A 23,365-nucleotide genomic window follows, 5' to 3' on the forward strand; every position below is an offset into this window, starting at 1 on the left:
TGTAGCTACAGTATTTATTTGACTGCTTCTGTTCAGTTTATGGTCAATGATAGCTAGAAGGATATTGATAATTCAGATTCAATGATGGCAAAATCATTGACTGTTACGATGTAATCATTAGACTCTCTTGTGTTGGATATGGCTGTTGACTGGCACTTCTGTGTAATGAATGTTACCTGCCATTTGTCAGGCCAAACCTGTATATTATCCAGGTGTGGCCTAATGATGGAAAGGTACCTTAATGTTTCCATAAAGTTCTATTTTGGAAATATTTAAGAATCACAGAGGGTAAACATTTGGGTAGTTCAGGGCTTTCTCATTTCTAATACACCTTGTGTAATTAATTCACTTTTATGAATGATATAGGCAACTAAGGCTTGCCAATAAGCTTATCAGAATGAAACAAAGCAGAGGAATTGATGAAAGTCACTGGTCCAGAAGAGTTTAGCTGTATCCACCTGTGGTGCATTGCACATGGTCAAAATAATTAGCGATTCCTGAAGCCCTGGATGATCAAAAACATCCACTTCACATTCAGGTGTTTTCCTGTTTTGGTTTAGTGGAGCGAAACCTGCAGACTACCTTGTTCAGAAAGTCTCCACCGGAACAAACAACGGTCAGGCAGCTGATTGGCACCTGGTGGGATTTCTACTGGAATTATGTTGCCTGACTAGGAATTCCCACCTGCTTGGAACTGACAGCTAGTCAATGGCCAACATTCCTAGAATTTGCCATGGTCTTTGCTGCTGATGGGACACTGCTGCCTGGAGTCCCAAATGGAGGATCAGAGCCAAGAAGAGGGGGCAGGAGGTTCTCAGAAACCACACCCCTTTCCTAGGTTGAATCCCGCAGTCTTGCAGAAATGAGTGATGACTGAGAGAATCTGCTACATGGTGAGAGCATGCACACTTTTTTTTATCATTTGGAAAGGCTGGCCATTTCTTGTCCGATGTGGAGATGCTGAGACGTGATTAGACCTGAAAGTGCTTTAATTGCTGGCAATTCAGGAAAGTTGGCAGTGGGCCATCCCATCCAGAACTCCATTTCTGAGTCAACTTACAGGGTTTTTTTTTTGCCCTTCCCACCACCTTTTCCTTTGTCAAGTGGATAATCCCCGCCCAACACTTAGCTCTATTGGCATTGGCAGTTGCATTGAATGCAATCATTTTTAGGGCCTGATTTTAACTGGGTGAAAGAGAACTAGTTTTGAGTGTATTAACATTACATCTCTGGAGGATCATTATATTTTACAATTACTGTTTAGACCACTGTTCGAAATATGAATTTGATCAACAATAGTATTAGTATCCCTATTAAACATGGAGAGCCTGAGAATTGCTAAGTGTAGGATTAGGTAAAAACAATGACTGCAGATGCTGGAAACCAGATTCTGGATTAGTGGTGCTGGAAGAGCACAGCAGTTCAGGCAGCATCCGAGGAGCTGTAAAATCATGCAACTGAATTATTTGTATCCGTTTGACGCCTGCATCCTGAAATGGAAATATGAGCGGGGTGTCAGAGGAGTTTGGTATTGGTTGCACAGATATACCACCACTTGGTTTGACATTATTTCTTGAAGATTAAATTGTAACTGTGTGTGGTAATAAGAAATAGATTTTCAGCTGAGTGTGAACAGATGGCAATGAAGCATGGTTAGAACAATTTTTCTGCAAGTGCTCCTTAAAGTCTTCCCACTACTTCATGATATATCACCTTATGTTTAATTACAAAGAAAAAAAATGAATTGGGCTTTTGACTGACAGTCTGTAGACTTGAATCTTCCCTCCGGAAGCCTGACAGAGCTTAAGACCCTGTCTGTTAAAGAGCCATGATTGCCTGGGCTGGCAGTGCCCTAGAAGGATATTTAACTCATGAACTGAGGTGGGAGAAAGTGAGGACTGGAGATGCTGGAGATCAGAGTTAAAAAGTGTGGTGCTGGAAAAGCACAGCTGATCAGGCAGCATCTGAGGAGCAGGGGAGTCGATGTTTCGACCATAAGCTCTTCATTAGGAATTCCTGATGCTCGAAACGTTGACTCTCCTGCTCTTCGGATGCTGCCTGACCAGCTGTGCTTTTTCAGCACCACACCTTTTGACCATGAATTGAGCCCTTGAGGGGAGAGAAACACAACAGCATAATAACAAGTCAAATGTCTTGCTCTGGGCATCTTCACCATCTGTTCCACTTGCCGCTTCTGCCACTTTTCCACCAATGCAAAAACCATCATTTTCCAGCCCTCTCTATTTCTGGCAAAGAGTCATTACACTTGAAATGTTAACTCAGTTTCTCTTTCCACAGATGTTGTCAGATTTGCTCAGTTTCTCCATTTCTTTCTGTTTTTATTACATTTAATACATCATTTAAACAAAAGTGATATCCAAAATTAATAGACTTGCAGATTAACATCATTATTTATGAACATATACTGGAAATAAAATGTCAATTTGCTAGCCTCCCCCATGCATTCAGCATGGTGAGGGAGTGTTCAAGGCCCCACCGTCTTCCTGCCTCCACCCTAATTAAAGCTTGTGAAAGGATTTCCTGCCCCACTGTCAACTGGACCCCAAAGCAGGCAATTAAATTTAAAAATACTAAACTTGAAGAACTTGTCCTGCTTCTATTGTTTTCAACCAGTAATGGTCATGGGCCTCGCTGTGTGTGAAACCTGAGGCTGTTTGTCGGATTCGTGTTCCATCAAGGGACCTGTATGAGCACAGGACACTGCTGGCTGTCCAGCCAATGAGCAAGACCCCAACCATGTCCAGTAAATGTTGTGCCACAGTCTTATCTCCAGCCTGCATCTTCTCTTGTATTATTGATCATGGTGATTTTTATGTTGGTGAATGAGGTTCATCATTATCCATGAAAACCAGTGGCATAGTTGTTGCAGGAAAATATTTATGGAAACTGAACAATCTTTATCTGAATCCAACATAAACAGACATTTAAATCTTGTGACTTTTAATAAACTTGCCAATTGAGTTTAGGTTTATAGATTTCAACTGAACATTCAAGTGAGTTAACTGTTGTTATGATCAAGTGAATCTTATTTTTCTGCAGAGAATTTATTTACTTTTATTTCACAGATTAAAGTTCCTAGTATTTATGGCATAACTCAATGTTTGTCTCTTGTTTTACATTTGGCACAAATAGATACGTTGTCTTTGAGTTCCTTTTATTTATAGTTTGTGCATTGCCATTACTTTACTTTATATGTGATTCTACTTTTTTTAAATTATTCCCATTCATTCAACTCCTGTTTTCCTTCCTTTCCCTCGACCTGGTGCCCTGGACCTATCTGCCTATGTAGCATTTGATTTAGATGCCAGTGGCTTAGATGCAGAAGACAATGACTCCCCAGCAAATCACCGCTCCCCTATAGCCAGTGTAAACAGTCTAACGTCTCCCCAGTCTAAAGAGAAAAGAATGCCCTTTTTTAAGAAGGTAACCATACTTCCTAAACTGCAGTCTGTTGCACGTGCTAGCCAGCAGTATGTCACTGAATAAGTCTTGTATTTGTTCGTGTCCTGTGAAAAGTCAATAACATGCATGCTCTGTTATTCTTGTTTTTCTCAATGCTTCTATAGCTAAACAGAAGCAGAAATCGGTAAGTCTATATTGTTAAATGTGGTCCTGCCCATTGCATAATTAGCATTGAAATCTTCAGCACGATCAGTGTGGAAACATTTGTATTTCTTTAAAAATGAGTGAGTGATTGCCTTTCATGACTTAAATGTGTAGAAATTCAGATTTGATTAGTTGTAAAGCATGCTGAAGGAACTCCTCACAGAGCTAACTATATATGCATAAGAATTCAAGCAATCTTGCTAATTATGCCATTGGGACATTCCCTGCTACCTAGCGTCAGGACAACAGGACTATCAGTATTGTTTAAGCTTGTTCAGTACTTTGGTTAGTATGGAGGGGGGAAGGGAAAGAATATTTTTTCAGATTGGCTGTTGTCACTGTGCTTTGGCTTTATTTGGATGTTAAGTTGCGTTGTAATGATGCTTTGTGTTGTTGCTTTGCTGTTTGCCTTGATTTCTCATGCGATGGGAGAATGGAGTTGTGTTTGGTTTGTTGGTCATATGGATATTTTTGTAACTTTGGAAATAAATGTATTACAAAATAAGTGAGAGTGTGGATGAAAATAGAAACACTGAAAATCTACAAAATAAAGACAGGAGATGTGTAGCTCCACATGAAAAGTCATCTTAACATCTGAAAAGAAAGTAGACGCATGAATGTTTTGGACAAAGGCCATTAAAGTGATATTGTATTTTTTTAAAAGTTATTTATTTAATTACACTATCTGTCGTCACAACAGGCACCTGGCTTTTATGTGACAGTACATATGGTAATGAATATTTGCTGGTAAATTGACTGGCTTTTTTTGAAACTGTCAATTTGAAATGTGTTATTGCATTCTATGCGTGTTAAGTAATAAGAAGTTTATTTCTAATTGAATCAGGATTGTAAAAAAAATGTTCATGGAAATACAACTGAATGGTATTTTATTTGAGCTGCTTAATATTACACAATGATCTTTTTAGAATGAAAAGCTGTGACATGTTCACTAAATTCTGTATAATTATCTTAAAATAATTTAGAGGTACTAATCTTGGTTCATTTGCCATGTTGCTTAAATTTAGGTTCATGGCAGGCAATGCAGACTGATTAATAAAGCTAGACTTCCTTCTTATTTTAAAAAAATGAATAATTGTAACTGTGAGATAAATATATAGCAGGTTACAGTTGTTTCTGCCTGAATAAATTTACATCATTTTACTGTTAACCCAAATTCATACAATGCTATTCTATACAGAAATTACAGAAGTGAGACAATAAAACCATTGTTGAAATATTAAATTAATCTGGAAAGGAAAATTCTTAATAGCAGCTCAAGTTTTTGAAATACTATTCAATGAAGTACTCAATCCCTTTTTTTATACTTTCCACTGTAAAGGTATTTGCAGTTTTGTGTACTACAACGTGTTGTCAGTATAGAAGAAAACCGCTTGCATTGTAGCAGAACTTGTAATACATGTACAACAAAAATAAACTCAACACCTTCACAGCAGACACCCAAAATTTGTGGGTAACAAAACATGACTATGCAACCATTTGTTTTCTTTATTCATAGGTTGTGGATGTTGCTGGCTGGGCCAGCATTTACTCCCCTTCCCTATTTGCCCAGCAGGAGGTGGTGGTGAGCTATCACCTTTAGCCATTGCAGTCAGTAAGGTGTAGGGACGTGCACAATGCTACTGACAATGGAGTTCCAGGACTTTGATCAAGTGATATTGAAGGAATAACAACATAGTTGCAAGTCTGGATGGTGTGTGTGACTTCAAAGAGAACTTAGTATAGTTCCCATACATCTGCTGCCCATCAGGAAAGTAGTTGCAAAGGGGATGTACAGAGGCACTGAAGCAATGTAGATTGATTGAGTGAGTGGACAAAGATCTGCCAAATGGAGTATGATAAGGGAAAATGTCAAATTTTGGCAGAATGAATAAATAGAAAAGCATTTTCTAAAAGATGAGAGACCTGGGTGTGTTAGTGCAGGAATTGCAAAGGGTTAGAATGCAGGTAACAAGTAATCTGGAAAGCTACCAGAATGTTGTTTATTACAAGGGTAATTGAATACAAAAAAAATGGAGGTTGTATCTCAGTTATACAGGACACATCTGGAGTGTCGCTAAATATTTTTTCTCTTCATTTAAGGAAGGATGTAAATATATTGAAAGCAGTTTAGAGAAGAGTTACTCAACTCATACCTGGAATGGGTGAAGATAAAAGATAGTCTTATGAGGACAGGTTAGACAGACCATGTGTGTATCTATTTAGGGTATAGAAGAATAGAGTGCAACTTGATCGGAGCATGTGTGATCCTCAGGGGTTTTGAGGGTGGATCCGAAAATGATGTTACCTCTTGTGGGAGAAACTAGAAATCAGGGACATTGTTTCAAAAAAAAAGGGTTATACATTTAAGAGGAAATTTTCTTTTGTAGGTGCCTTCCTGAAGAGGAAACAAAGCCAAGTCTTTAAATATTTTTAAGGAAGTGGTAAACAGATTCTTGAAAAGTAAGGGGGGCATGGAGGTGAGCGGTTACTGGTGTTAGGCATGAATGTGGAGTAACCAAAACAGTCATGAACTAACTGAATGGTGGAACTAGCTCGAAGGTCCAATTGATCTATTCCCAAGCCTTGGAATTCATGCATCTACTCCTTTTCCTAGAGCATAATTTGAATGTTTGTATCATGATTCTTGGGTATGTTCAGTCTCACTGGTAGGACAGATGTACCAAAGGTGGCAACAGAGACATATAATCAGATGGGAGTTGACCTGCCAGCCCTCAACATTAATTTTAGACATTAAAGCAAGCACAAATGAGGACAAGAAGGAAAAACTGGAAGAATAGATCAATAATCTTTGTTCACAAATTCTTGAGAGTTAATTCTTGCTGATCAGAAAGTTTCTACCTGGTTTCCCTTTTTCAAATGCTTCCACTGGTTTCCAGTAGGCACAGGGTTACTGTTTGACTCTTAAAATATCTCTGATTTATCAATTAAAGTTCATAGATTACTGCAATTCTAAAGGAAGGAATAATTTACCCACAGTAGGCTATTGTACAAAATGCAGAGGGATTGAGGGTGATTTTAGCGGTTTGGATCATAAATTGGCAGCTGAAAGAAGACAGAGGGTGATGGTTGATGGGAAATGTTCATCCTGGAGTTCAGTTGCTCGTGGTGTACGGCAAGTGGAGCCACTGCTGTTTGTCGTTTTTATAAATGACCTAGATTAGGGCGTAGAAGGATGAGCCAGTAAATTTGTGGATGACAGTAAGGTCGATGGAGTTGTGGATAGTGCCGGAGGATGTTGCAGGTTACAGAGTGACATAGATCAGCTGCAGAGTTGGGCTGAGAAGTGGCAAATGGAACTTAATGCAGAAAAGTGTGAGGTGATTCACTTTGGAAGGAGTAACAGGAACGCAGAGTACTTGGCTGTGTAGATGAGCAGAGAAATCTCGGTGTCCATGTACATAGATCCCTGAAAATTGCCACCTAGGTTGATAGGGCTGTTAAGAAGGCATATGGTGTGTTAGCTTTTATTGGTAAAGGCATTGAGTTTTAGAGCCATGGTGGTCATGTTGCAGCTGTACAAAACTCTGGTGCGGCCACACTTGGAGTATTGAGTACAGTTCTGGTCACCGCATTATAGGAAGGATGTGGAAGCGTTGGAAAGGCTTCGGAGGAGATTTACTAGAATGTTGTATAGGAGGGAAGGTCTTATGAGGAAAGGCTAAGGGACTTTAGGCTGTTTTAGTTAGCAAGGGGGTTGAGAGGTGATTGAGACATACAAGATAATCAGAGGGTTAGATAGGGTGGACAGTAAGACCCTTTTTCCTCTGATAGTGATGGCAAGTATGAGGGGACATAGCTTTAAATTGAGGGGTGATTGATATAGGACAGATGTCAGAGGTTCTTTCTTTACTCAGGGGCGTGGAATGTGCTGCCTGCAAAAGTAATAGACTCACCAATCTTAAGGGCATTTAAGTAGTCATTGGATAAACATATGGACAAGAATGGAATAGTGTAGGATAGATAGGCATCAGATTGGTTCCAGAGGTTGGCACAACAGTGAGGGCAGAAAGGCCTGTACTGTGCTGTAAAGCTCTATGTATGTTCTAACTGTTTTTCTTCAGGCTTAAAGAGAGTTTTGACTGAAGAGAAAGGAGGGACTGCTTCTAAGCTGGTGGAGATCAAAACCTTTTTCTGCAACTTATTTCTATCCTCAAGCTGTTCAGTTACCTGATAACTAATCACTCCACCCTTGTCATTAATAAATAGCCAATAGTCCATAGATCAATCAACTTCTTGTTGCCAACCAGAGCTGCATCTGCTTACAGAAACACCTTGGCTCCTTTTATCTGCAAGCACTTCAATTGCTGCTTGTTCAAACAGCTATTTCCAATGCTTGCCAAGAGTGGTAAGTTATTTGCTTTCAAATCATGCAGCCATCCTTTCAAAACACTGCTTTTAAAATAGTTGTTTCTCATTTCAGTCCATAATTTTTAAAAAATACAAGATGAAAAGAGCATTGTTGCTCCTGACATATGAACACCACATGGATGAAGCACTAAGGGTAACTGGGGCACACTATTAACTCTTGGTGGGGCTCTCCCTTACTTATTACCAAGTGTGGCTCGGCAGCACCACTATTGACCACGTTGGGCCAGTTAAAGAAGAAAGCTGTTAGACTATCTATGGCAGGTGATTTTGAAATCAGTAAGAGAATAAATTCCACTTGACCTCACCAATCTAACTGTGGCAAAGTCATCTGTGTGACAGTGTTGGCATGTGTGACCAACGCACATTCCTTCTAGAGCTGAAGCTCCTCAGTCACATTGAGGATCCCCTCCATTGTTTCATGTAACACTGATGTGCAAAATGGAATTTATTTCAAATTAATCTAATAGTTCCAAATTTGGCATCTTAGAGGCTCTGTGGGTCACCATCAGCAACAGAATTATACTCCACTACAATCTATAACCTCAAGTTCCAGTATATCCCCCATCTACCATTACAACCAAGCAGGATGGACTGTCTCTGGTAGAATAGATGGGCATACCAAGAGCAGCAGCTGACATAGCCAGGACATGAAGTGCCAACTTGGTGATGCTACCACACAGGATAACTTGCATACCAAACAGCAGAAGTAGAGTGTGACAGGTAAAATTAAACAACCCACACAACTAATAGTTCAGTTCTGACGTTTGCAATCCTACCACATTCAGTGCTCCTGGAAAATTAAACAACTCACTAGAGGAGAAGGTTCTGCAAATATCACAATCCTAAATAATGGGCTAGACCAGCATGTGGATAGGTAAGGCTAAGTGACCTTCAGCTGGATTTGACATTGGCATGATCCATTTGAGCCTCCGTCTATGATCCCCGCCATCATAAATGCCAGTCAGCCAATTTGTATTATAACAAGAAATATCAATATAAACAATATAAAATAGTGATCTTCCTGGATCTTCCTGCTAGTGGAAGTGGAGATAAAATGCAAGAAGTCATTTCTGACTACAGTAAAAATTTATTGTGAATACAAGACAGAACTCATCAGCTGAGCCTGAAGATGTACAAGAAAATATAACAATTAAAGATGCCCAAGTTAAATATATAGGCCATGTACTGAAACAAAAGATCTTCACCTGGATCTCGAAAGCTGAGAGTTGAAACAGCAATGCAATAACCACAGATGTAAAACTGAATTTTTGGATTTACCAACTAGTTCCCAAATAAGCTGTGTTATTAGAGCATGCAATGAGAACCAGCATTCACTGCAATCAAGCAACTAATAATAGCCATGCCAAGGCTGGAATTCTATGAAATTAATGAAGTCAGCCTGCTGTGTGATGCCAATGAACCAAGACTTGGAGAAACTTGGAGCAACAAGGCCAACTGGTTACATTTCTAGGGCATTAACACAAATGGAGTGACATTATGTTTAAATCTACAAAGAGTACCTGGCCATTATCTTTGTAAACATTTTCATCAATACCTACTTGGAGACAAAGTGACAGATGAGTCCAATCACAAACCACTTCAGTATTTTCCTCAAATGTTTACTATTTGCTCCAAACAGTCTTCAAAGGGATAGCATATAAAAGGAAAGGAAGCAGTTGTGCTGCACTGACATGCTGCTCAGAGCACCTCTCCCAGTTTCAGAAAGTGGAGAATACTGTGCCAGAATGTGAAATCTTCCAGATCCAATGTGAAGCTAGTCAGGCTCTGGAAGTCACCAACACAACAGGGACATTCACTATAAAAGACAAGTGCCTTGCTGAAATTAAGCAACTACCCAAACGGATGCAACTCTCCAAGTGTTGCAGGAAGTAATTATGAAAGGATGATCCTAAAGGATTGGGAACACACCTGATACAACAGTATATTGGGTGTACATAGATAAATTAGCAACCCATGATGGCATATTCTATAAACAAAATAGTCATTATCCTGAAGGAGTTGTCATTATCCTGGAGGAGTTTGGAGGAGAGATGCTAAAGCATATCCATGCAAACTGCCAAGGAATATGGGTTAAGTCTAAGGCAGGCAAGAGATGTGTTCTGCTGGTTAAACATGAACAAAAGGGTAAAATAAACCAGATCAGCCAGAGCAGGGCTTGTAATGAGACCCAAGCTAAGCACAATTAAGAACCACTGACAACACATGATATCCCCATTAGGATAGATAGTTGCAGAATTTATTGTGTTGTTACCATAGACTTCTATTCGGGTTATTTGTGGACTGGCTGACCTCAGTAAATCCCGCTGAGATTAGCAGATGCCTAAAAGCATAAGTCAGACATTATGATGTTTGACAATCGCCCTCAATTCACAAGTGAAGAATTCAATCACTTCATGAATGGTTTGGGAATTAAACGCCATACACCATCTCCTCAGTGTCCCTATCAATTGGAAAGTCTGAAGTGGCAATGAAGATCGTCAAAGGAATCAAGCAAATCCCACACAGCGTACGTAAATCAGTCCTTGAATGGAGAAACACACCTACTAAAGGAATGAAGAGTAGTTCAGTACAAAGACTGCTGTACTGTACAGTCCACACGTAACCATTAGACTCAGAAGTTTATAGAAACCCAATAACTGAAATGGAACAATAACCTTATAATGGCAAAATCAATAGAATGGCAGCCTACAACAACATGCATACATACCGTGAAGAGACCATCACGACTTAGACTATGCATTGGCTGAGGCTGATAAAAGTAACAAACTGCTGATATATGAAAACCGTTCAGTAAATATTGAATAAGTTAGGTAACTCGCGGTTACAACTAGTGCATGAGCATTGTTTGTTTTGTTGTTTGTTGAGAAGAAGGAGATATTTGGATTGGAATACGATCATGCACAAATATCCTTCTTGGGTCTATGTGACCTCTCTCATGCATTGTCATACTGGAATCAGCCATTTTCCAGACATTTCAATAAAGATGCTGTCTATTTTGTTGTCTGATGAGACTAAATAGAAATGCTGCTCAGGCCGGGTTCTTGGACTGGCAAACTCTAGTTTCTTATTTCAGTTCTTTTACTTCCACCTTGTAATATAGACAGCAATATGATTCTGGTTTGTGGTCTTCATGATTTGTGCTGTGAAGGGCTGAGGAACAGCTGATCAGTGCCACAGTTCCAGGCTCTTTTTATTCAGTTTTAGCCATTAGCCACCTAATGAGGAAAACTTTCCCACTCCCCCCACTTCTTAGCATTCAGACAGAAGCCTATTCCTAATGCCTTATGCTCGAATTAAAGGCAGAGTGCATTTTTGGCTTCAAAATGTATCTAACACAGAATCCACTTCCTCGTGGCCTTGAAGTGCTATAATTTAAGCCCTTGCTGTGCTTTGTATTGAAGGAATCAAAAACAGCCTGAATATGTTTATATGTTCAGTGACAACTGCATCTGAACAAGTAATTGACCAGCAAACTAAAAAGAGTTTTCACTTATGGGAGCTGTTTGAGTTTAGGCAAAATTAGAATGATAGTCTGTGAATACCAGTGCAGCAAAATCAAATTGCACTATTCACTGAATGATACATTGTTTTAGTTTCAGTTGCTGAAATTGTGGAAAATATTTGAGTACTTAGTTGTTTCTCTGTGTAACTTTATTTCTGTGTTTCAGAACAGGATTTACCCTGTGAGCTTCAGGCCCCTGCTATCAGATCCAAATGAGGGTCAGAAGCATCCCATGAATTAGTGGCCAGAGAACAGGTTTGCTGTCCAGTGAAGGATTGTAGATAGGCTCCAATGCTACTGCTTGACGGTGACTAGCCCTAGTGCTTCCCCCTCCTACCTCCGCGAACTGACACGGTAATAGAATGGAACCAAGGAACCAGCCCTCCTCTGTGCCCAACTTCATTGAGGCTTGAATATCCTGCCCTTGCCTTTGAAGATTAGAATGTTCTCTTTGGGCTTCTTATGATACTCAGAATCAGGGCGGTTACATTAGTCATTGCAATTTATAGAATATAGCACACTCAATGAAATTAAAATGAGAAATATTTGAGTGCATGCAATGCATTTTTCACAGGCACAGCAGTTTTTCAAGGAAGTTAGAAGTCTGCAGTTTTGTTCTAGATTTGAAAAGGCTGAATTTTAATAGGAAAAAGTATGGAATAGAGATTCTATGATCCTGTCTATTTTGTACTCATGAAATGGGCTTCTTTAATTGACGTTGCCAAATTAGCAACACTGTTTTCAGAATTTATCAGTTCATTGTTACTCTAAGTCTGGAAAGCTCTGTGTTAATAAGCTGTTTACATACCTACTTCGTCAGAATGTGTCTTTACCACCCTTGGGGACCAAACACACCCAATTCTTGTTTGCTCATCAAGTTGTTGTCTTTTAATGAGTGGTGAACACTTGAAATTGCACAGTGGATTTTGCTGTATTTGTTCCACGTACCACGTTTCATAGGCCAAGGATCTTGTCTGCCAGCCATTAATAAGGCGACCATCACTGTGTACAGGTGCTTCCACAATGCATCGGTCATCCAAACAATTAATCTCTTAGCACAATATTACATCAGGAAGACTTCACTTTTTTAAAGTTTTTTTTTAACATTACAGTGAATGGTAAAATTGCAGTGGAATGCATAAACTTTCATTTTTAAACATCTGCAAAAAATGTGTTTTCAGTTATGCTTTTAGTTGGATAGTTACTTTAGGTAATTTCTTGGTATGCTGAAACTTAGGATTGGGGTCCACTTTGTATTTAGCACTGAGCAGTTGGAATAATCCAGCAGAAACAATTGATTAATTCTGTGATCTTCGCACAATATCTCAAGAATATCACATAATCACAGTATAGGAGGCCACCATTTGTGCCTCTCCAAATTAGCATCTTAGCTTGTGTGATTCGCCAGCCTTCTCCCCATTCTCTCACATATTCTCCTTTAGTGAATAACCATCTAGTTCCATTTATGAAGGTATGACTTTTATTCTGACAACTTCATATAGCAGTAAATATCGTGCATTTTGTGATTGTTTGTTACTTACAAAATTGGTGTTGAAATGATGTAAAAATACAAACTTGTGTTCGTGATAGTCTAAGGTTATGTTTTCTTCAAACAGACTGAACACATCCCTCCTTACGATGTAGTGCCTTCTATGCGACCAGTAGTTTTAGTGGGGCCTTCTCTGAAAGGATATGAGGTAAGTAAGCCAAGAATAGATCACCAGCAGCTTTATTGGGCTTCTGTGATTTACTCTAGATTTTACAGACAATTCTTTCAAAAAATGTAGGAGAAGCCATAGCATTGCCTCATGAGAGCAGCATGCTGGTATATCCTTGATCTCATCAAATGGCGGAACAGGCTGGAGGGGCTGAATAGTCTACTCTTTCTATGTTCCTATGCGGTTTGGGAAACTGGAGAGGCTGTGCTCTTACATTTTTAGAAGCAAACATGAGTGCTCCATTACTGCATGAGAGAGAATTGCAGATTTAGTGTATTTTGATGTGGTTGGTTACATGTTGCTATAGACAGTACCAGTGCTTTTTTGTAGTAGTAATGCCACAATATTTTTAATAAGTGGAATAAATACTTTTAGGATTTGTGTCCATTATTATGCTTGCAATGTGAAATAGGGGTCCAAATGTAGAAAGTAAAATAATTTCTGTATGTGCACTGTGCATTTCATTTATTTCTATGAAAGGAACCTTGAGTTACTTGGATTTTTAAAAATGTAATGATTGCTGAAGCAGTTTCAAAATCTTCTTGCTAATTTACTAGAATATTGGTATTTTGACATTTTGTATAGTCTTGTCTGTAAAATTCATTTATCATGTTTCCAAATACAGCTGATGTTTCGCCTCACACTTGTTGTTTACTTTAGTTGAAATTTTGTTTGCTTTTTGTGGCCATTTTGCAATCTGAAAGTATAAAAATCAATATTTCCTGCAGTCCAGTAAAAAAAAGGGCCTTTTTGTTAAAAATAAATGAGAAGCAAATCTAAAACAAATGTTTGCAATGATAGGATAGGAGTCCTGGTGCAGGTTTAGAACATTTAAAAGCACTTCTCAAAATGGAACTGAATGCTGAAGCATTCATACGTCTGATCTAATTTTAAATTTTGACAGAGCAAAACTAATCCATATGGTGGTGACATGAGTTTGGAGCATGCCACTGAGATAGAAGAGAGTAACAGAGGAGCTCAATTTGAAATTAAATACTTGAGGTAATAGAGACAGAATGGAAAATTTTTATCAATATTTTGTGGAGTCTGCAAATGAGAGATGCTGGAACAATTCAAGAGACTTTTTTGGTCCATATTCTGTGTTCCAGACTTGATACAAAACTGGACCCAGAAAGAATAGGTGTCCTGCATAGAATAAAATACTATGAAAATTCAGTTGTAAATAATACATCAATTTTCTTCCAAGTATTTTAATATCAAACATAAATTAAATGTTAATTTTATGAAATTCTTCCTTTAGGTGACAGACATGATGCAAAAAGCATTGTTTGACTTTCTGAAACACAGATTTGAAGGAAGGTATGTACAGTTCTACAGGCTTCCGGGGGGAATGTGTTGACTGAATTCTTAATGTTATAACACTATCCATTAGTACTTTAAATTCGAAGGAATGATTCCAAAATCTGACACTCTTGCAGGAACTGTATTAATTTAGATGATCAGATAATTGGGTGATGGACACCCTATGGTTACGTAAAACACACTCTCTCTTGCTGAATCGCAGGCTCAATCTTTTGAAATTCATATTTGACAATCGCAGTCAAAAGGATTTTGTATTTGGTACCTCAAGTAGGGTGGAAATGTATTTGGGAAAATGAGTGAAGGTATGGTTCATGCTCTTAGGTTAAGTTGTGATAATTCACAACACAATTTGCTTTGACACCACAGTTGCTTCCTGTGCTGACTAAATGTTTGTGATTAAATTATAGAAGAATATGTAGTTTGATTGGTGTTTGATAGTCTTGGATAAAGCTTAATTCTCCTCTTCGTCTTTTGTGTCATTCAATCAATTTTTTCTCAATAACTCAATATTTGGAGATTGAAAACATTCAGTGTCACTAAGTTAAATCAGTTTTCTCCTCATGAGCTGCCAATCCAATTGTGTTTGCATGATGCAACTCAGTCAATAAACTTATGTGATTTCACCGCTGTATGTATCTTATTTTAAACATGGCATCATTCATAGAGATCTTGGCGAATGATTACAAGGCATTTAGAAATTATTTTTATGCAGGTATTTGTTGCAATTTTGTTTCTTTCTGCCTCTGTAAAGGTTTTTACTCTTACAGGTAGAATTATGTGATCTCCAGAGGTTCTCCATTATCTCATTCATATGTATTATTCATATTTGAGCTTAGCTGATGACTGATGACAGATTGTTCCCAACAGGCTGGTTGCTGAGACCACCAGCCACGCACAAATGGTGTAGACTTCAGGGTTTGCAGTAATAGGAACTCTAACTGATTTCACTGTTGAGGTCAAAGATGTTGCCAAAAGGCATCATCTATGTGTCCACAAAAATAGCTTCTTGTCAACATTACCAGATGGTAAGTGCTACCTGTCGAGCAAAACCCAGTATTATGTTGTAGGATATTAGGAAAGGTTAAGTAAAGGATTACCATTTAGAATGATAGAACTGTACAGCATAGAAACAGACCCTTCAGTCCAACATATCCATACCGACCAGATACTTTAAAGTAAATGTAGAAAAACCTGCCCATGCTGCTATCGATGACATAAATATCTCAGCAAGGGGCCCAGCAATCACTTCCATAGCTTCCCAGAAAGTACTAGGGTACACCTGATCATGTCCAAGGGATGTATACACCTTTATGCATTTTAACATGTCTGGCATCCCCTGCTCTGTAATATGGACAGCTTTTAAGATGTTGCAACTTGATCTGGAGTTGAAGCTTGTTCAAATAGATTCAAGTATGACTGAAAGCTTTTGGGTGTACCTTCTGATCTTGAAAAAAACAGCACAACTTTCACATGGCTCAATCTACCCAATATTTTTTATTTTGATGCAACATAAAATTTACAATTAGGAAACTAATTGAATAATTAACTTTTAGGATATTCCAAATTGTGGTATAATTAAAGGAGTGGCCCTTCAAACCTGCTCCACTATTTGACAAAATCGCAGCTGGTCTGATTGTAGTCTCAAATCATTTTCCTGTTTGCCAAACATAACCTTGACTCCTTGTCTACAGTAAATCCATCTAACTCAGCCTTTATATAACTTCAATGATTCAGTCTCCACTAACTTCTGGGGAAGAAAATGTACATATCTCTGTCTAAAAAGGGAGACCTTTTATTCTTAATCTGTGTGCCCTAATATTTGTCTCCCCACAAGTCAAAAATCCGTCCCATTTCCTCACTACCTAATTGTGGAGGTGAAGACCTTGTGGTATTATAGTAGACCACTAATCTAGAGACCCATGTAAACTCTTGGGGATACAGGTTCGAATCCTGCCATGCCAGGTAATGGAATTTAAGTTAATTTAAAGAATCTGTAATTAGGAATCTAATGATGACCATGAAACCATTGGTGATTGTAGCAATGAAAAACCTCACTTGGTTTACTAATGTGCTTTTAGGGAAGGAAACTGACATCCTTACCTGGATCTGGTCGGCATGTGAATCCAGACCTACAGTGGTGTGGTTGATACTTAACTGCCCTCTGGGAAAGTAGGAATAGGAAATAAATGCTGGCCTAGTCAGAGATGTTCGTGTTTATTCATTCAGGAACGAATTTTAAAACAAAATATTACAGTTGTATCTTTTTTTGCAAATAAGGCGATCAAAACAGTACATAGTACTCCAGATACAGGTTCACCAAAGCACGGTTGAGTGTGTGTTGCTGGAAAAGCACAGCAGATCAAACAGCATCCGAGGAGCAGGAAAATCGACATTTCAGGCAAAAGCCCTTCATCAGGAAGCTCCAGCCTGAAATGTCGATTCTCCTGCTCCTCAGATGCTGCCTGACCTGCTGTGCTTTTCCACCACCACACTCCCAACTCTGATTTCCTAGCATCTGCAGACCTCATAGACCCCTCCCCAAAGCACAATACAGTTGCAGTATAATGTCTTCACTTTTAGATTTGATTTCCCTTGGAAAAAAAATCAACTTCCTGTTTGCCTTCCTAAACACAAGTAATACATACGTACTAACTTCTTGTGATTAATGTACTAGGATACCTTGAACCCTCTCTACTACTCAGTTCTACAATCTTTTCCCATTCAGATAATATACTTTTTTTAGTACTTTCTGCCTAAACAGAACAAATTCATATTTTCGCACATTAAACTCCATCTACCAAATCATTGTTCACTCACTTAACCTGTGTATTTCCTTCTGTGGACTCTATACCTCTTCTCAACTTACTTTCCTACCTACATTGATGAATTTGGCAAATTTAGCTACCATATATGGGGAGGCGATGGCTTGGTGATATTACCGCTAGACTGTTATTCTCAACACTTAAGTCATGATGTGGGACCCAGGTTCGAATCCCACCATGGTGGGTGGTTGAATTTGATCATTCAGTAAGTTAGGAGGTATAGGATACAGGGAAATTTCGCTGTCTGGATACAGAAATGGTTGGCCAAAAGTGGACAGCTAGTGGTAGTGGACAGAAAGTATTCCACCTGGAGGTTCGTGGCCATTGCTGTCCCACCAAAATCTGTTCTTGGGCTTATGCTGTTTGGAGTTTTTATAAATGACTTGAGGCAAAAGTGGAGAGGTGGATTAGTAAGTTTGCCAATGACACAAAGGTTGGTGGTGTTGTAGATAGTTTCGAGGGCTACAACAGACATTGATAGAATGCAAGTGACAGATGGTGTTCAACCTGGATAAATGCAAAGGGATTCATTTTGGAAGGACGAATTTGAATGCTGAATACAAGGTTAAAGACAGGATTCTTGGCAGTGTGGAGAAACAGCGGGATCTTGGGGTCCACGTACATAGATCCCTCAAAGATGCCCCAAGTTGATAGGGTTGTTAAGAAAGCATATGGTATGTTGGCTTTCATTAACAGGGGGATTGAGGTTGAGAGCCGTGAGATTTTGCTGCAGCTCTAAAAACCCTGGTTAGACCACACTTGGAATATTGTGTCCAGTTCTGGTTGCCTCATTATAGGAAGGATGTAGATGCTTTACAGAGGGTGCAGAGGAGATTTACCAGGATGCTGCCTAGATTGGAGGGCTTGTGTTATGAAGAGAGGTTGAGTAGGCTCAGGCATTACACACTAGAGAGAAAAAGGAAGAGAGGTGACTTGATAGAGGTATACAAGGTAATGAGAGGCACAGATAGAGTAAATAACCAGAGCCTTTTCCCAGGGTGGAAATAGCTGCCACAAAGTCATAATTTTAAGGTTTTTGGAGGAACATGTCGGGGAGATGTCAGAGGTAGGTTCTTTACACAGAGAATGGTCGGTGTGTGGAATGCGCTGTCAGCAGTGGTAGTAGAATCAGAGACATGAGGGATATTTAAATGACTGCTGGACAAGCATATGGACAGGACTAAATTGAGGGGGGTGTAGGTTAGGTTGATCTTAGGTTAAGGTAAATGCTCGGCACAACGTCGTGGGCCGAAACTGTTCTATACTGTTCTATGTTCAATATAGAGTGTATTTGGTCCCTTCATTCAAGACATTGATGTAGATTGTAATTAGCTGAGACTCTATAACATTCATCCCTATGTTACTCCACTACTTTGCCAACCCATAAAAGACTCATTTATCCATACTCCCTGCTTCCTGTTGGCTAACCAATCTCTTATTCATGCTGATACATTATCAGCCACAGTGTGTGCCTTGTGGCAATGTTACAGTTATACTTCAGTTTAATAAAATCTTTCATTTGTAACTATTAAAATAACAAACTTTCCTTTGTTAATCTTATTCTATTTATTTATAGGATATCAATCACACGGGTCACAGCTGATATTTCCCTTGCCAAACGCTCAGTGTTAAATAATCCCAGTAAACATGCAATAATTGAGCGCTCTAACACCAGATCCAGTTTGGGTAAGTATACAAATCTTGGTGCAAAATGTATCATATTTTGTTGTTTAATTTCATCCCCATTCAAAAGGCTCTATGTCTAGTGGATAAACTAAGTTTAAAATTATAATCTGAGTTTGTGTTTGGTACTTGAATGTCCAAAAATTGTGGAGTGTGTGTTTTTGAAATTAAAATCTGTGCAAATCTGTTTGTTACTGTGGATTCAACTCCTGCTTGCCAAGAAAAAGTACCTATCCAAAAATCTTATTTTCTGATCTGACTGTGAAACATTAATAATTATATGCACACTGCTTTAAATAACTTCAATTAATGGAAAATTTTAAGTAATTGTTTCTTGTTGTCACTAATTTTATTTATTCTTTTCCAAAAGACTTTCTTACATTCACCAAATGTGTTCTTGTGTAAGGATTTGGTATTAACCTCTTTCGCAAGCTTCTGCCAGTCATCTTCTGGCAGCTTGGGGTACAAATCAGAGGCACTTACTAACCACACCAGCCTCTAGAAGACTTCTGGCTTCTGGCTTCTCCTGATTTGGTTAATAATTCAGAATTGGACACTTCCCCTTTAGAACCTCTACACTTCAACTCCTTCTAGTATGGTAATTGGAAGTAGCTAGCTGAATTAAGTTATTTAATAAATTATCCTGAATTCCTGATGAGTGCAGTATGCAAAGCTCTGAAAATGATATCCTGAAATTTATCCCATCATGCATCTTGCATTAAAATGATCTCCAAATTTGACCTGCATGAATACGTTCTGTCTATTTAGCTTTATTCATTTATGAGATGGAATAATCACTGGAAAGATCAATGTTTATTGCTTATCCTTAATTGCACTTAGAAGGTGAAAGTGAGTTGACATGGTGGCTTGCTAAGGCTTATTTTTAAAGGACTTGAGAGTTAGTCACTTCTATAGGTCACAATTGGGTAAAGGTAGCAGATTTCCTTCACTAAAGGTCATTACAACAAGTTGAGCTTTTATAATCTCATATCTTCACAGTTACTGTTCCTGATATTAATTCCTTATTTCAAACATATTAGTTAGTTATCCATATTAATCCAGTTAACAAACTGTCATTCATTATGTCTCCAGATTATTAGAGTCATTGAGATTTACAGCACAGAAAAAAAGCCCTTAGAGTGCTGGTCAAAAACAGCCACGTATTTATTCTAATCCCATTTTCCAGCACTTGGCCCAAAGCCTTGGTATCACAACTACATGTTCAAATATTGTGAAGGTTTCTGCCTCTACCAACCTTACTGGTAGTGAGTTCCAAATTACCACCACCCTCTGAATTTTTCCTCACATATCCTCTTAACCTACTGCCCTTAACTTAAATCAATGCCCTCGGTCATTGATTCCTCCATTCAGGAGAAAGGTCCCTTCCTGTTTACCCTGCCTCTGCCCCTCATAATTTTACACATCTCAGTAATGTTCCCACTCGGTCTTCCCTGCTGCAAGGAAAACAACTCCAGTCTGTTCAATTTCTCTTCATAACTGAAACTCTCGCCGAGGAAACATCCTGGTAAATCTCCTCTGCACCCTCGCTGATGAAATCACATCCCTCCTATAATGCAGATTCCAGAACTGCAAATTAGAAATGTTCAGGATTGATGGGTCCTTGGCAACATGGACGAGAAATTGGCTAAAAGATCCAGAAGCAGAGGATTGGTGTAGGTGGGCATTTCTCAGACTGGAGACAAGTTGAAAGTGGTGTTCCCCAGGGATCGATGTTGGAACCATTGATTTATATCTGATTTATATAAAGAATTTGGAAATGGATATTGAGGAAAATATTTCTAAATTTGCAGATGATAATAAGCGAGGGAGAATAGTGAATTGTGAGAATGATGCTGAGCAACTTCAAAGGGACATTGACAAGTTGGCCAATGGGCAGACACCAGGCAGATGAATTTCAATGCAGAGAAATGTGACATAATATATTTAGTTGTTAAGAAGGATGCTTGGGTTTATAAATAGAGGCATTTTAGAGTATAAAAGCAAGGAAGTAATGCTACACTTCTACAAATCATTGGTCAGACTAGATCAATTCTGGGGGCACCTCATTTAAGGAAGGATGTTAAAGAGAGTGCAAAGGAGATTTACTAGAATGATTTTAGATACAAGGAAAGATTAGAGAGGTTGGACTTAGTCTAAGAGGTGACCTTATGAACAATTTTTATCAGGTAAGGAAGGATATTCTGTATCCACTAGTTGGTATGCAAGTAAGTCGAGGGCACATTTCAAGATTGCCAGCAGAAGAGCAAGGGGTGAGCAGAGAGGAAATTACTTTACTCAGTTGTTAGGATTTGGAATGTGCTGCCTGGGAGATTGGTGGAGGCATATTTCATAGGAGGTTCAAAAAGAGCTAGATATATATATTTGAACATGATGTATTTGGAGGGATACAGGAATAGGGCTGGAAAATGAGACTAGCTGGGTAGCTGTTTCAGGAGCAGATACTGATACGATGGACGAAATGGCATTCTCCTGGACTGTAAAATTCCACGATTCAGTTAGTCAAATTTTCCTGGATCCCATTGGCTCTTGCCTTTGCTATCTGTTTCCCATGTGGCACATTATCAAAAGCCTTGCTGAAATCCAAGTAGTCTACAGCAAATGCATTACACTGATCTACATGCCTGGTCACTTCAAAAATTAAATCCAGCTGGTCAGACATGACCTCTGTTAACTAAAGCATACTGACTATTCTTGATTAATCCCTGCCCTCCAAATGCAGATTTATTCTGTCCCTCAGAATTGCTTTCTATAGCTTTCCCACCTGAGGTGAGAATGAGTAGCCTCTAGTTTCCCAGTTTACTCGTTATTCCCTTCTTGAATAAAGGCACCAAATTGGCTATCCTCCAGTTCTCTGGCCCTTCTCCTATAGCCAAGGTAGAACTGAAACTTATTGCTGGCATTACTGTCATTTCATCCCTTGCCTCACTCAATAACCTGGTATACATTTCATCTGGCCCGGGAAAATTATCCATTTTTAAGCCAGACCACTCAGACTCTCCTCTCTGTCAATTTCAATGCGAATTTTTTGACGTTTATCTGAGTCCCTTTCCCTGATTTCTACACCCAAATCATCTAACAAAGTATTCATATAGAATGACCCCGGGCTCCTCACACAAATTACTACTCTGAGTACTTACCAATACTCACTTGTTAATCAAGCCTCCTCTTTCCCTAGTTATTGTTTTATACTTAATGTGCTTGTAAAATAACTTGGGATGTTTGTTTATTTTACCTTCCATTATTCTTTCATGCCACCTTTTTGCTCCCTAATTTCTTCCTTAAGTTTGCCCTTGAATGTTCTGTTATCCTGTAGGGATTCTGCTGTTTTGAGCCATTAGTATCTGCCCAAAGCTTCATTTTTTTCTCTTTATTCAATCCTGAATATTCCTTGACATCCAGGGTTCACTCGAATTGTTGGTCCTACCCTTTATCTGTATTGGAACATGTACTAGGAGTGTGTCTCGCTGCTCTAATACAGTATTATCTAAATGATCTGCTTCACATCCACTCTCTCCAAATCATACCTGATCTTATTAAAATCAGGCTTTCTCCATTTTACAACTTGTCCTCTTCCATACAATTTTGAGTCTAACAGTTATGATTGCTGCCCGCAAAATGCTCCCCCACTGATGCTTGAACAACCTTGCATGGTTTCATTACCTAGAATTAAGTCCAAGACTGGCCCTCACTATTCGACTTTCTATGTACTGGCTTTAAAAAAACTCTCCCAGATGTATTTTAATATTCCTCACCTCCTAAGCCTTTCACAACATCACTACCCTAGTTAATGTTGGGGAAGTTGAAATCTCCCACTAGCACCATCCTATTACTTTCAAACTTCTCTCAGATTTGCCTCTGTATCTGCTCCTCTATTTCTCTCAAATGTAGCAGGCCTTTAGTGTCCACCCAGCAATGTGATTACTCCTTTTTGGTTTCGTTTAAGGAGCCATCTAATATCTCATCCCTACTTACTGTTGAGCTTGCTTCACTGATCAATATTGTGACTCCTCCTCTCCTCTTTTCCCTTCTTCCCGTCTCACCTGAAGACCCTATATCCTGAAATATTGAGGTGCCAATCCTGCTACCTCTCTCGAGCATGTCTCAGAGATAGCAATGACATCATGAGCCGTGTTTTAATTAATGCCCTCAACTCATCTGCCTTGTGTGTCAGACAGTTTGCATTAAAATAGATACCATACAAACTTGCCAAGCTCCCTTGTGTATTGAATGGTCTGTAATTTCTATGCTTCATTGACTCA

General features: G+C 38.9%; 1 protein-coding gene across 11 annotated transcripts in view; it reads left to right on the plus strand.

The window, feature by feature from the left end:
* Nucleotides 1-23,365, plus strand: part of LOC140480693 (voltage-dependent L-type calcium channel subunit beta-2-like) — a 349,445-nt gene that overhangs the window by 308,222 nt on the left and 17,858 nt on the right. For 9 of the 11 annotated variants that reach the window (XM_072575923.1, XM_072575913.1, XM_072575918.1 and 6 more), the window contains 4 exons: nt 3,311-3,444; nt 13,156-13,236; nt 14,519-14,577; nt 18,979-19,088. In XM_072575923.1, the coding sequence (XP_072432024.1) occupies nt 3,311-3,444; nt 13,156-13,236; nt 14,519-14,577; nt 18,979-19,088 (384 nt within the window). Of the gene's footprint in view, nt 1-3,310; nt 3,445-3,587; nt 3,608-13,155; nt 13,237-14,518; nt 14,578-18,978; nt 19,089-23,365 lie in introns of all 11 variants that reach the window. The other 2 variants (XM_072575917.1, XM_072575922.1) reach the window with 1 other exon arrangement.

The sequence above is a fragment of the Chiloscyllium punctatum genome, chromosome 8 (assembly GCF_047496795.1).
Source record: "Chiloscyllium punctatum isolate Juve2018m chromosome 8, sChiPun1.3, whole genome shotgun sequence".
NCBI lineage: Eukaryota > Metazoa > Chordata > Chondrichthyes > Orectolobiformes > Hemiscylliidae > Chiloscyllium > Chiloscyllium punctatum.